This window comes from Vanessa cardui, chromosome 25, assembly GCF_905220365.1.
Source record: "Vanessa cardui chromosome 25, ilVanCard2.1, whole genome shotgun sequence".
Lineage (NCBI taxonomy): Eukaryota > Metazoa > Arthropoda > Insecta > Lepidoptera > Nymphalidae > Vanessa > Vanessa cardui.
The window spans coordinates 8,778,080-8,793,678 of NC_061147.1; the positions used below are offsets into that span (position 1 = coordinate 8,778,080).

The following is a 15,599-nucleotide window of genomic DNA, read 5'->3' on the forward strand; positions in this document are numbered from 1 at the left end:
GCATCGGTACCAGGGTCAAGGAACATATAGGAGATGTCAAAAATAGGCGTTCTTCTAAGTCTGCAGTCTGTGAACATGCTCTGGATAAACCTAACCATTTTATCCGATTTGATAAACCACAGATCCTCGCTAGAGAACACAGATTCATTCCTAGAATGATACGCGAGGCTATTGAAATTCAAAAACATCCGAACTTCAATAGAGAAGATGGTTGGAGACTTTCTAACACCTGGGATCCACTTATTAAAAAATTTAAAATCCCAAATCCAACAGACTGCAAGGCCTAAAGATACAGTTAGTGCCTTCTGCGTGCAACCGGAACGTTACTCAAGATATCAATTGAGAAATCGTTGGCGGTAGTTGTTAATAATATTTCCTTTGTTCTTCGAATAGACAAATGTCATCTTAGTCTACCCGTGACCACGAACACTGCAAAGTGCTCGAAACGTCGGGATGTTTAAAAATAATCAATATACGCGATTCATCCGTTATAATTAGTTTTATTTAAATGTGTAATAATCGCGAAAATTTAAGACAACATTAATTGGAACATGTTTTTACAGGTGTCACTGACCGATATAATTCGATAAAAAATATATAGATTATAAAAATATATGAATAAACAGACAAAATAAGATTTTTTAATATTATTTTCTCTTCTTTTTTTTAATATTGTTTTTATAATGATTAAAAAAGGCCCTCTTGTCAAATAAAAGTGATATCAACATTTAAATTTTTCCACTTCAAGCTTAATTGGGCCACTACTCCGTACAACTGTGACGAAACTTTTCAACTATGTCAAATGATCTCTTAAAAAAATAGGCTGCCAGATAGAATAACTGAGGCTTATACAGGAAACTTCCTTACGAAATATGTTTTATTAATATATATTAAAATTTGAGGAAGTCCTTTTTATGGTATAGGTTGGCGGACGAGCATATGGGCCACTTGATGGTAAGTGGTCACCATCACACATAGACAATGAAGCTGTAAGAAATATTAACTATTCTTTATATCGTCAATGCGCCACCAACCTTGGGCCTGTAGCTACACTGGCTCACTCATCCTTCAAACCGGAACACAACAATACTGAGTACTGTTATTTGGCGGTAGAATAACTGATGAGTGGGTAGTACCTACCCAAACGGGCTTGCACAAAACTCTACCTAAAGTCATGAATCAGATTCATAATTATTCTTCGATGTTATTCCGCCTCAGAGCTAGAAATTCCCTTGTTGATAATGGAGGAATTTATTTCAAACTACTTATCGTAAACGGCTTCGGTTTTATAGGTTAAGTCCTTGTAGTGTCTTTTAGTTCTGGTTTGCTTAGACTACATTTTATCAAATTCGGTTCAGCGGTTTGCCCGTGAAAGAGAAACAGACTGGGTTACTTTCGCATGTATAGTTTTAGTATTTATGTAGGTGGACTAGCAAGTAGGACATCTAGTGTGTCTTATAATCATCGCCTATAGATTTTGCATTAGTAAGATGTTATGTCCCTTGTGCCTGTAGTTAGATTGTTTCAATTTTCAAACCTAATACAAGAATATTACTTATATATGAATGAGTGTGTATAGCTACAGTTGCAACAAGACTATATTGACTGTAATATTTTTTTATAGTAACGATGACAAAAATAAGTACAAAAAGCAAAGGTAAACTTATAATGCCAAGTTTTTGGTTCCGCAAAGTCAATACGTCTTTCCTAGATATTTATTTATAAAATAAACTTCCGCTGATATTTTTAACTTTGTCAATAAATAAATATAAATGTTCTGTTAAAAAAATTAGTAATAGCTTAGTAGTAATAGCAACAGTTGATTTTTGTCGAAAGATTTAAAAGAACTAATAATCTACTTAAATTAATGAGTTGTATACGTTGATTGTTCGATCATAATGACAGAACTTTTAAAACTTTAAACAATAGCGCGTAACAAAAAAAAATAAACACGTTATAAATGATTCTCAAGAGTAAAATTAAACAGCATAATGATCAACAATCTTGAAACATTATTTAAGTTTCATAGCGTTTCCGAACGTTTCAAAATAATAATATTTACCCAATAACAACGATTGTGAAGTCGAGCAAATTCCAACCATTTCGAAGGTATGAGCCAGGATGCATGACGAAGCCGTAGGCGATGATCTTCATAACACATTCTCCCGTGAATATCACGAGAAATATGTATTCGATTTTTTCCTGAAATATTAATACAGATTTAAAGATTTTTCACACAAATATACGTTTACGGTTAGGACGTGTGCATCGTAACCGATGATTATTAAACACCACTGAATATTCATGTGCTTAATTTGTGTCTGTTATTCATCTCGTGCTCGGCGGTGAAGGAAAACATCGTGAGAAAACCTGAATGTGTCGAATTTTATAGAAATTCTGCCACGTGTGTATATCCATCAACTCGCATTAGAGCGTAGTGGAATATGCTCCTAATCTTCCAAATTTTCTCCTGGAAGTGAGAAAAGGCCTTAGCCTAGCACTGCGAAATTTATAGGCTGTTATTGTTGTTGTATTTACTTATGAAAATCCATGTTGTGTTTGATCTAAACTTGGAAGTTTGTGGGTATACCAAGTTTAGGGATACAATCTGAGTCATTGTTATTAGATTACTCGAAAAATATTTGACTTAAAGAAATCTATTAACAAAGGAAAATAATCGTATATAATTTATTAAACAAAAGTTATAAGATAAAATGAACTGAGCAGGAATATAAACTTAGATCATGGAAAAATCGAGTTTCTAAATTAAGTAAATTCATGTAATAATTAATGGTAACTTACCAAAACCCAGTTCGTATAGTTTGAATCGCTTGCGGGGTACGGAGTGTAGACGGCTAATGCTATACAGTTTGCAAAAATCGTTGTAAGTATCATCCATTCGAACGGTCTGGTCTTTGAGTTAAAGAATTATTTGACCATTTTCATATTTGTGTGGTTGGTAAACGAGCAAATGAGCTTGATGGTAAGTGGTCAAAAATGTTAATTTGCAAATAGCCTTTTCATCACTACATATTATCAAACAAAGTCCCCCGATCGCGTCTGTCTGTCTGTATGCTCGTGGTAAACTTCAAAACTACTGAGTAGATTTTCATGCAGTTTTAATTAATAGACAGAGGGATCCATACATTATTAATCATCTCGGTAAGGAACAAGAAAAAAATTGTAATTAAAAGATATAAATATAAACTAAAATCTTATGTCCACCCGTTTGTAGCCAGGACGGGCCGCTATTTTATTATAAATGCTACGTGATACGCTTTTGTAGTATTTTGTAAAAATGTAGTTATCTTCTATATTAGGAAAACTTTTAAATTGATTCAAGAGGTTATTATACGAGCGTCAACCAAGACTTAACTTCGATAATGGTAATTGGACCAAATATCATCCAATAGACAACATATTTTTAATTTATATAGGTATATCTTAAATATTCAAATCCAATATGGATCTCAGTTTACCGATCTGCTCTGCTCTGTTGTGAGTACGAGAACTTATAAGATACGCAAGTTTCCACGATCTTTTCATTTACAACTACGCACGAGATAAGTTCTGAAACGAATTTAACTCATGTAGTTGTTGGGATATATAAACAAAATCTTCATTGGCATCGTTAATAAGTCGAATTTTATAACTGAATGTATATAAATTTAAATATTATTTAAGATAAATGACTGACAGTCAATTTTTGACTGTACTGAAAACCAAGCAGACTTATACAATCGTTTATTGCACAGCCTTCCTCGATGGTTTTAAAAAAAATCTCTTAGATTGGTTTGTTTGAAACGAATGGCCATAAGTCCGCCCGTTATACAACACATAAAATAATTGTCTATGAATTTGTTTCGAGCATTACTTTTTTTTTGTTTTGTGTTTAGTCCTAAGATTTCTGTATTTGTTTTGTACATAGTATATTTACAATTAATAATAATCGGTGACGATTTACGCAAGACGGCTGGTAGGAGCTGGATGCGAGTAGCCGAAGAATGATCACAGAGGCCTATGTCCAGCAGTGGACGAAGATGGGATGATGATTAATGATAACAATCGGTATGTAACATCACTTTGAGAAAATGTTCAATTTAGGATTTTTGGAACGAAGTTAAAAAACTTTGAAACAAAGAAAAAGCCTCTCCATGCTATCCTCTTTTTCTATTTTCTCTCTGTCTCTTTATATCATTATAAAAGATTTTATTAAAATATAAAGTTTTATTATCCTGCGTTTTACCAATGGTTTTATGTCTTGTCTTCATTAATTATTTGTATATTGTTTATTCAATGTGTCTGCTATTTGATTTAATACAAAAAATATATCGAAAACAACGTTTTTTTTCAAACAGATGTCCCTCGACACAACTAATTTTGGTATTTAGTATTATTTAAACTTAATAGCTCAAATTTCCTACTAAAATAATAATAATAACAAATTAATAAATAAATATCAGACAACATCACATACATTTCTCTGATCCCAATGTAAGTAGCTAAAGCACTTGTGTTATGGAAAATCCGAAGTAACGACGGTACCACAAACACTCAGACCCAAGACAACATAGAAAACTAGTGATAATCTACATTGACTCGACCGGGAATCGAACCCGGGACCTCGGAGTGGCGTACCCATGAAAACTGGTGTACATACCACTCGACCAGGGAGGTCGTCCAAAAATTCATGGATATTTAATCAATAAAACGAATTAATCAATTACGCAGATTTCATGTGCTATATTTGCATACCCAATAATAATTATTGGGTATGATGTAACATAAACGATTACATTTATTTATATTCTTATATCTCTAATTTAAAAAATAAAAAACGTAAACAAAATTAAGTAAATTGTCATCGAAAGACTCCAATCCTGACAGAACCATCAAGATGCACTGGCACGTAATTTTCAACCAATACACGCGACATGCATCCGTTCTACGCCAGTTCACAATTTGAAACTTCCCATCGATAGATTACAATATAGCTAAAAATAATACGTTAAATTGAAATCATATTTCACAGTTGACAATATTTCGACTTTTTATAATCTGACAAAATTATTAAGAAACGCTTGTGTGCAAAAGGTTATGAGTTTATGATCGATAGCACACCTTGGGGATTAAATGATCGCCTCCTGTCTATTTCATTTCATATTAAATTGTTTATATAATATATGAGACAATAAAAAAAAAACCCGCTGAGTATCTTTCGCTGGTTCTTCTCAGGTCAGGGTATTTTCTTTTCCGAACCGGTGGTACTGTGTCAATTGACCATCAATAAGAAAGTGTAATATTTCTATATTGAATAAAGTAATTTGAGTTTGAGTTTGACGAGACAGATTGTAATCTGACGAATTTTATAATCTTACGGTAACATGTACATACATTGGTATGACGACCTCCATGGTCGAGTGGTGTGTACACCGGTTTTCATGGGTACGCCACTCTGAGGTCCCGGGTTTGATTCCTGGCCGAGTCGATGTAGATTACCATTAGTTTTCTATGTTTTCTTGGGTCTGGCTGTTTGTGGTACCGTCGTTACTTCTGATTTTCATAACATAAGTGGTTCAGCTACTTACATTGGGATCAGAGTAATGTATGTGATGTTGTCTCATATTTATTTATTATTATTATTATAAACATTTGACATTAAAAATTTTGTTTAAAAAAGATTTCATTGTTTTGTCGCCAAATGTATATGTAATGACTCAAGTTTCGCAGAAGAATCACTAGTAAATAAAATAACTGGCGTTTCTATGTAATCGTGTTGAACGATAAATATCGTGACCGTTTCAATTAATGTAAGCTTGTCAAAAGTAATCCGGGTGCTTAAACAATTTTCTCTGTTACAATAAAGCTATTGTGTTTAAATATTTTTGTTTATCAATCTTTAATTAAACGGCTAGGGAAATATAATTACGAATTTATCAATAGACTTAATCTAGATTCATTTTTTGAGTTTTTTTATGATATAGGTGGTAGAGGTTGGTGTTAAATGGAGGAGCAAATGGGTCAGTTAATGGTAAGTGGTCACCACCATACATAGACAATGGCGGTGTAAGAAATAGTAAGTATTCCTTACAATGTGCGTTATGTCCCTTGTGCCTGATGTTACTGGCTCACTAACCCTTCAAACCGGAACACAACATTACTATATATTTATACTGGGTGTATTACTGGTATTTGACGGTAGAATATCTGATGAGCTGGTGGTACCCAGACGGGCTGGTATAAAGCCCTGCCACCAAGTAAAGTCAGTTTAAATTATTAATATGAATACGATCAAATTGGATCTTAACTAGAAGCGTTAATGGTTTAAGGGCTGTCTAGTGATGGAAAAAGTCGATTCTGACCCCTTGGGCTATGGTCATCCCTACTCGTATCACATGCACTTAACTTATTTCCAGAGATTAGCTGGAACAAGCAGACAGACATACAGACAAAAATTGAAAAGTTTTGTGGCGCGGAGACATACATATGGATTTAGTAAAAATCTGTTATTTTAATAATATTAATTAATTAATAATTAATTTGACGTTCTCCATGGTCGAGTGGTGTGTACACCGGTTTTCATGGGTACGCCACTCTGAGGTCCCGGGTTCGATTCCCGGCCGAGTCGGTGTAGATTACCATTAGTTTCTATGTTGTCTTGGGTCTGGGTGTTTGTGGTACCATCGTTACTTCTGATTTCCATAACACAAGTGCTTCAGCTACTTACATTAGGATCAGAGTAATGTATGTGATGTTGTCTCATATTTATTTATTACAAACAGACACTTTAATTTAATCTATCTATAGATATATGTTACATGTTTATGATGTGATTAAGGTAAGTATTGTATATAATGATGCCTTCATTAATTTTATTATTATATTTATGGATTTTAAATTTACACGTGTAACTTATGTGGTTATATCTGCGATCTACTTATGTTTATATTCTAGTCAAATTACGTTTGTATGAAAGAAAAGTGATTAATGTGGTGGTAGGGATTTATGCAAGCCAATCCGTGTTGGTAACACTTTCCAAATTTTTTATGGTATAGGTTGGCGGACGAGCATATGGGCCACCTGATGGTAAGTGGTCACCATCACCCATAGACAAAGACGCTGTAAGAAATATTAACTATTCCTTAGACCGTCAATGTGCCACCAATTTTGGGAACTAAGATGTTATGTTCCTTGTGCCTGTAGTTACTCTGGCACATAACTGCATCATAACTCTTTACTGCTAACATCAATATTTAGTATTGTTGTGTTCCGTTTTGAAATGTCAGTGACAAAGGACACAACTTTGGTTCCAAGGTTGGCGGTGCAGAGCCAATGTTTAGGCGGCATCATTACTTACCATAAGGTCCATTTGTCAGTCTGCATACCTATCACAACATTATATAAATCAAAGTCGCTTTTTCTGTCCCTATATCCCTATGTATGCTTAAATCTTTAAAACTACGTAACGGATTTTGAGGCGGTTTTTTCTTTTAATAGATAGAGTGATTCGAGAGGAAGATTTTTGTATATAATACATTGACAATCTAGTAAAGAATCACACACAGAAGTTTCTAATGTGATTTCGTAAATAAACAAATTCTGTTGTACATTTAGTATCAGCTTTGTATCCGAACGAAGCTTGGGCGGGTCAATCAAAATCAATCAAAATCAAAATAAACTTTATTCAAGTAGGCTTTTATAAGCACTTTTGAATCGTCACTTTACAATTAAGTGAAGGTACCACCGTTTCGGAAAGTAGATTCTACCGGGAAGAATCGGCAAGAAATTCATTAGTTACTCTTTTTTAACATTTAAAAAATACAACGTCATGTTAATTAAATACAATTATTTAAATGAATGTATCCTGTTTGGAAGTCAACAGGTATTAACTCCACGCTTTTTTATCATCTATTCACTAGTTACAAATGAAATAGAGAACTAAAAATGACGTCATATATTTGTCTTTATTGTGATCAACAAAGTGTATTTTTTTAAATATTCGAGCACAATAGTGAATACCTACTTGCGGTATTTCCTGAAGGGCAATTTCCAAATGTTTGTGCCATTCATTCATACATACATGGCGTTGTTTGGCTCGTTGCCAGAGTTTTTTTTTACACGTTCTACGTTGTTTTATTTATTTTTAAATTAAAGGGCGTTGTTCTTTAATACGTTAACTCGATTCGAGGGTTTTATATTTACGTTGTGCACGTTTCGATATGCAATCATTATAAAAACTATATTCTTTCAATGGTTATATAGGCCGAATTTTATTTCGAATAGTTTAACCCAAAAAATATCTGAATACGAACGAATTCTATAAAACTAAGGGTTCAACAAATAACTTTAAAGTATAAATACAGTGATTGCCTTTTCTTCTTTCAATTTCAAGAGCGAAATTCGGAAGAAATTGAATATTTTGATTTATCTATACATATAATAAAATTAGAGTCTGTTTGTAATACTAAAATAGCCCTTTTTACTCAATGCATATGTATGTATAGACGGTACATATACCAAAATAACATTTTTTACAATTTTTCTGTCAGTCTGTCTGTTTGTTCCGGCTAATCTCTGGGACGGCTGGACCGTTTTAGACAGGACTTTCACTGGCAGATAACTGATATAATAAGGAGCAACTTATGCTACAATAATATATTTTTTTTAATTCAAACGCGTACAAGGTGGTGGGCACAGCTAATCATATATATAAAGAAATTTTTTATATTTTGGATTTTGGGAATAATTGCATTACATACATTTTAGGTAAAATAAAATTTGTAAACAATAACAGTTCTTCTTGCTAAGATATAAAAATAATAATGTTTAAAGAAAACCAGATCAAGAAAAGATACTTAAAAGTTCTCACAGAGCTGACAGCGTATTCGTTTAAACGCTGACACGTCTTTGATTCATCTGGCACAGACAATTAATCAAAAACGAACTAAAATACGCGAGTTACAAACTCCTGTTTATGTGTTACGTAAAATTACATTTTAGCTTCAGCCAATCGTCGGATGAGTTACGATCAATGCGAGCGATTACAAAACTCGCAATTATTTATTTATTTGGCAAAAGTTTAGAAAGAATAAATTAGGATTGATAGCAGGAAGTAATAACACACTTGAGTTTGTTTGGAACTGGTGATCAGAATGATATATTAATGGAAAAGTTATAAGCAGCGTACGTTCATAATGGAAATAAGCAAAGTACAGATTCCATAGAGATTATTCGGGCTATTTATAACACGAAATTGCGGCAGATTTAGGGAGTTCAATTTACAATTAGGTTACGGTACTGAAATAGATTTCAGGCGGTGATGTACAGCATTTGTATACAAGACGTTTTACCTTACGTAATAACATATATGTACAATGTAATTTTTAAAAATAAATAAACAATTTCAACATCTAAAGATGTGTAAACCTTCGCGATGATTGTTTGGCACGTGAGGATAATCACTGACAACTGCTTGGCATGGTCTGGCATGAAACTATCAACGAGGGAAATACACCTGACTGCATGTTATATATTATGAAATAAACTTGGACATCACACAATCAACTCTTAGACAATATGTTGCCAGTGAGTGAAACTCGTAAATCATATCCAAACGCCATGGCTGGTCGAAGACCTTTAATTAATACTAAGTCTTTATTTACTTATATCAAATCAAATCAAATCAAAATAAACTTTATTAAAGTAGGCTTTTACAAGCACTTTTGAATCGTCATTTGACAATTAATTGAAGCTACCACCGGTTCGGAAAGTAGATTCTACCGAGAAGAACCGGCAACAAACTCAGTAGTTACTCTTTTTCGAAATTTAAAAAATACAAAGTCATGTTAGTTAATAACAATTGTTTAAATTAATATATCCCGCTTGGAAGTCAACATTTATTAACTGCACGCTTTTTTATCATCTATTTAATATGTTAACGGACTATTTCAGCAGTAGCATAGTAAGCAGTTTCGGTATGTAATATTGTGAGTGAGTTGTGAGTGAGAGGTGAGTTCAAATTGCTCTCAGAATGGGATACTTCGAAATCCTTTTTCGACTAGAATGCCAGCGAGTTAAACGTTAAAATTTGTTTGCAATCGACGAAAATAATTAAGAAAAAGAAACTTCAAAGCAATCAGTCGAATTAATAGCTTCCCTTTTGTTTAAGTTGTATAAAAACTTTAGTTTATTTATCTTACTCTCTAAGTTTTTCAAGTCTTTTTAAGTCAACTAAGTTTCATTATAATTTAAAATATAAACCTTACCTATATACCTTCCTGAATTAAACAAATTCTATTATAATTAGAGATCATAAATGTTACAAACTAGCAGTGCGCGCGACCTTTTTTTACGCGTTTGAATTTAAATAATAAATAAATAAAATAATAAATAATAAAATAAATAAATTGAATTTAACAAAAAAAAAATATTATTGTAGCCTAGGTTACTCCCTAGTATATCAATTATCTGCCAGTGAAAGTCCGGTCAAAATCGGTTCAGCCGTTCTTGAGATTTGCCGGAATAAACAGACAGACAGACAAAAAATGTATAAAATGTTATTTTGGTATATGTACCGTATACATATGCATTGAGTAAAAAGAGCTATTTTAATATTACAAACAGACACTACAATTTTATTATATGTATAGATAATATTTTTCTCTCGGGTCCTGACGACGACCTTCGTTTATGCCAACCCGGAACTAGAGCTGAATTGAACGGTCTAATCACGCTTGGATGGATTTGGCTTTCAGCCATCGGGCCAGGTATTGCAATTTTTCAATAGCATCGAGAGAACAAGTATATAGGTCACATCTGTTGTAAGGAAAACCTCATGAAGTTGAAAGTTCTATTTGAATAACTTTGCATTTTTGGGATCTTACCAATTTTTTTTTTCTTTTGTTTGAGTCATTCTATATGAGAGGTTATTATGCCACCTGATGATAAGTGGCAATCACCGCTCATTGGCTGTTATAGGTGGCAAACGAGCAGGTGGCTCGCCTGATGAAAAGTCAAGCGCCCTTGGACAATTGCAACACCCAACTGTGATGTTATGTCCCTTGTACATGTAATCGGTTCATTCACCAAACGATAAACAGTAAGATAGCAACCATAGCCCAGCATTTAGATATGAATCTTTGGTAGAAACGGAGAAAGCCTGAAGCGTAAATAGGTTGCTTTTGGTAAATGAGGTTTATTTACTTTAAAGATTTCCCATAAGTACCATTTGGGCACTTAACTTTTCTTCTATTCCACTGGTTGTTAGAATACTTTACGAGTATAATTTAATTTATAACGTATTGCATATACTGCATATCTTTTGAAATTACAAGTATTATATGAAGTGTGTCATAAAGTCAAGTAATATTAATTTTATGTCTCTAGACTTAAATTATTGATAAATAATATACTTGCAAAGGATACTTCCATTCAACGATATCTATACACAATTTTCTTAGCGGATTCTTGAGGGTAAGGCAAAAGAGAGCTCTTTTCGGTCTCTCTTGCTGCACCTTCGGCCCTCGTCGAGCAGGCTTGCGTGGAGCTACGGGTACTGGTATGAGGGGCCCGGCGTCTGGCGTGGGATTTGCCGCTGGTGTGGTTGGAGTCGCTGCCACATCTTCGCCAGCACCTTCTGTGGCATTCATTTTGATCTGAAAAAGATTATATGTATAAATTATTGGAGCTAGGTCATTTTAATTATTTATATAGGTTTTTTTATAATTTTTAACTTAATTTTCAAACAGGCGTATGTGTCAATCGGTAATAAAATGTCACCAGTATAGACGTTGGCGTTGGATCAATTGGTCAATCTTTTTGGCCGCCTAACAAAGATTACCAGTATCTTTAAAATATCTCAAAGTATGTTACGTGGAAATTGTTTTGCCAATGTGTTACCAAGCACAATTCATACATTAACAGCTTTACATATACAAGTATTGCTTGTTAAAAAGTTGTAAACTTTCAATAGGCTAAGTAGGCTGGAGCCTAGGGCGGCAGATTTAGAATACCAAATAGCCCAAATTTGTTATTATGTTACTAAAATAAAAAAAAGGGTAATTATATGTACATCCATAATCCTTATTCTCGTCACTACATAGCGGGTTAGAAAAACAATCTAGTAACTGACAAAATATCACCTAGTTTATATTCATACTAATAACGGGAAAAACCGATGTAATGAGGACGATAGAACACGAATCATAAATGTTGCAAAAAAAGTAGGGGCGGCAAAAATTGAATAGCCTATTAGCCTAATAGTGGCAGATTTGTAAATCGCCACTGTATGTAGTTGGTCCTATGATTTGTTTCGTAAGAACTCAGATTTTTTCAAGGTCTGGAGACCCATAAAAGCATTAAAGTTGGTCTTTTTAAACGTCAAAATACCATTATAAAATCATTAGGTTTAAGATGATAACATCACATGTATAATGAACAACAAATGAACCTGTTTATTTAGGGTTTACTTTTCAGTCTGTAAAAGTCCAACTCAAATAATATTTATTATGATTAAATTTGATGGAGTCTCCATTACACTTCACAGATGTAATGCATCTAATTTAAAGACGTTTTAAAAGTGTTCGAAAGAGCCTACTTAAATACTAGGTGCATGATTTGGTTCTTTTTTGACAAGAGCGTCAAAATTTCAGTATTTAATTGTACTTCTAACATTTTTTATTATTGGTCACATGAAAAGTAAGTTCACTTGGTGATAGGGCTTTGTGCAAGCCCGCCTGGGTAGGTACCACCCATTCATCAGATATTCTACCGCTAAATAATAGTACGCAGTATTGTTGTGTTCCGGTTTGAAGGGTGAGTGAGCCAGTGTAACCACAGGCACAAGGGACATAGCATCATAGTTTCCAAGGTTGGAGGCGCTTTGACGATGTAAGGAATAGTTAATATTTCTTACAGCGTCATTGTCTATGGGTGATGGTGACCACTTACCATCAGGTGGCCCATATGCTCGTCCTTATAACTTTGGTAACTGACAATGCCCTTTGCCAGGTGAAACAAACTCGATGTCAGCTATTACAATGTTCTCACTATAAATGTATCTGCTTGCGTATTTCAAAGAAATACAATACAAATCGTCGAATAAAAATTTCATTGAACAGTTTAATTACAGGGCGAGATCAAACGATTCTATAGAAGTGTAGAATGTTTAGAGTTGAGCTATAAAAAAAAGTAGAAAGATCTCTAACATATAGATATGGATTTGGTCTTTTTTGTGTTTACCTTGTTGTTAACTGCTATACTAGTAAGTACTAATTGATTGGCCACCAACATTGGCGCCAATCACACCAATATACCACCAAAGGATGTCGTGTCTCCTATACTCTAAGTTACACTGAGTGAGTGGCGGTATATATGAGTAGGTCTTAGGTATAAATGTCTTCAATATGACATTTAATACTTTTGATTAAATATTCCATTACTGTTGTTAAGTGCAGCTATCTCGCTAAAATTTTAATATTCAATGAAATTTTACCACTTGTCTATCCTAAGCCTTAACCAACATTGGCCTTGACTGTAACTACTTTATTTATTGCTAGGCAATAAAAACCCTCCCTTAGCTCCGTATCATCAGTTATGAGTTTTGACGAGCTCCATGGTCGAGTGGTGTGTACACCGGTTTTTAAGGATTCACCACTCCGAGGTCCCGAAAAAGAGCAAAAAGCCCAACAACCAAGCTTGCGTGTTAGATATCAGCGATCTTTGGGTTACCATGTTTTTTTGAATTTCCAAACCCGCAGAGGACAAGTATGGTGGAATCTTTTTTAAAACTCACATCTCTTATTAACCATAAAAATGACGCCGTTTGATAAATATATGGATAATTCTCAAGGCTTTTGTCCAACCAAGTCGAAGCAGAAAAATGGTCATTAATTTTCTGTCTTGTATTGGGTCTGGGTGTTTGCGGTACCATCGTTACTTCTGACTTTCAATAACACAATTGCTTTAGCTACTTACATAGGGATCACAATGTATGTGATGTTATATATTTATTTATTAAGACCGGGCCTTGATATTAGGTTTACAGTACACTAATACGCTTCGGTAGTTTGCGTGTATGAATATAAACGTTTAAAAAATACGTTATTTCTAAATGAGCATAACGTTGTTAAATAAACTGTTTATCTTTTGTTTAAAACATACATAAATTAACCTCAGCGGTAGGGAATTCAATAACTCATCTTGTAAAAATATACTGTAACGCTATTATGAAAAAAAAACTTAGACATTTAAATCGATCGTAAAATTTTGAAGACCGACTCGCTTTTATATGCATACATAAAATTAATTAAAACAACTGTATCGAGATTTATTAATAATTAAATTAATACGTTGCTTTAATAAGTGTATCAATAAATATAGCGTGTTGGTAACAGATTTATAGTGTAAGAAATGGTTAATGCTTCTTTCGGCGCCAATGTGTACGGACAAGTTAAGCGATCATAATCAAAATATGCTTTATTTATTTGCATTTTACGGTATTAAAAGTTACTACCGGCAATGTTGATTCTACCGAGAAGAAGAAGTAACTCAGTAATTGAAGAGTCGAAAACTTTATATGGTATTATATGACTAATTTGCCAGAGCCAATTTAAAATAAAAAGATGCTGTGACTGCCGCTTAGAAGAAGGATGTTTTCACTTGACATTTCATATAACATGTCCGATATAATGAATTAATTTGACAAAGTTTTAGAATAATACAATAACGAACATGTCAATTAACACAGGAATAAAATATTACTTTAAATAATTTATACTAATATTATAAATGTGTCTCTGTGTCTCTGTCGCTCTTTCACTGTCAAACGACGGAATAGAATTTGATGAAATTTGGTATGAAGCAAACTTGAGCTCCAAGAAAGGACATAGGCTACTTGTTTGCCTAACATATGACAACCAACAACCTAAAACAGGAGCGAAGCCACGGGCGTCATCTCGTATTATATAAAGAATGAATGAATTGTATTTAATGAATGGAACAGGTCGCCTTTTTTACGTGACGGTTTTTGGCCAGATCAGTTATTCCAAAATCAAAATCAAAGTCCAAAATCTTTATTAAATATGGAATTGTTACACATGTTTATTGATTTTTAAAAGTCTACCACCAGTTCGGAAATTAATACATCGGACCTGAGAAGAACCTCCGAAAGAAACCCAGCGGGATTTTTTTTTATTACGAGCAACTTATATAAAAAAATATCTGTCCAGAACAGGTCCTTTGTCCAGCGGTAATAAGACATGGATTATGCTCATTTTACGATGCTTTTACGTATAAATCGTCGAGATTTAAGACGCCTCATGGTATTCAAATACGGTTCGTAAAATAAAGTGTATTAAACATAGCGCTCTAATTATTATTGCTCTTCATAAAATATGTATTTGTAATGTTTATTTTAGATCTCACAACCTTGATGTTAGCGTTAGTTTTATTTCTGGTCAGATAGATACGATGGACGATACTGTCCAGTGGAATATACATTATTTTTAATAGATGATCTCGGATTTAACTCTGGTGAACTTTTTTACGCAATTTTTTTTGAATCAAGTCTGACATTAGCTAGCTCAACTAAAAAACTATTA

General features: G+C 33.5%; 1 protein-coding gene across 17 annotated transcripts in view; it reads right to left on the bottom strand.

The window, feature by feature from the left end:
* Positions 1 to 15,599, bottom strand: part of LOC124540440 (muscle calcium channel subunit alpha-1-like) — a 108,040-nt gene that overhangs the window by 28,973 nt on the left and 63,468 nt on the right. For all 17 annotated transcript variants that reach the window (XR_006967144.1, XR_006967143.1, XM_047118004.1 and 14 more), the window contains exons 3-5: positions 11,425 to 11,654; positions 2,803 to 2,908; positions 2,063 to 2,202 (exon numbers count right to left, since the gene is read on the bottom strand). Coding sequence is in view for 15 of the 17 variants with exons in the window: in XM_047118004.1 (XP_046973960.1) it covers positions 2,063 to 2,202; positions 2,803 to 2,908; positions 11,425 to 11,648 (470 nt within the window). In the remaining 2 variants the exon portion in view is untranslated. The remainder of the gene's footprint in view (positions 1 to 2,062; positions 2,203 to 2,802; positions 2,909 to 11,424; positions 11,655 to 15,599) is intronic.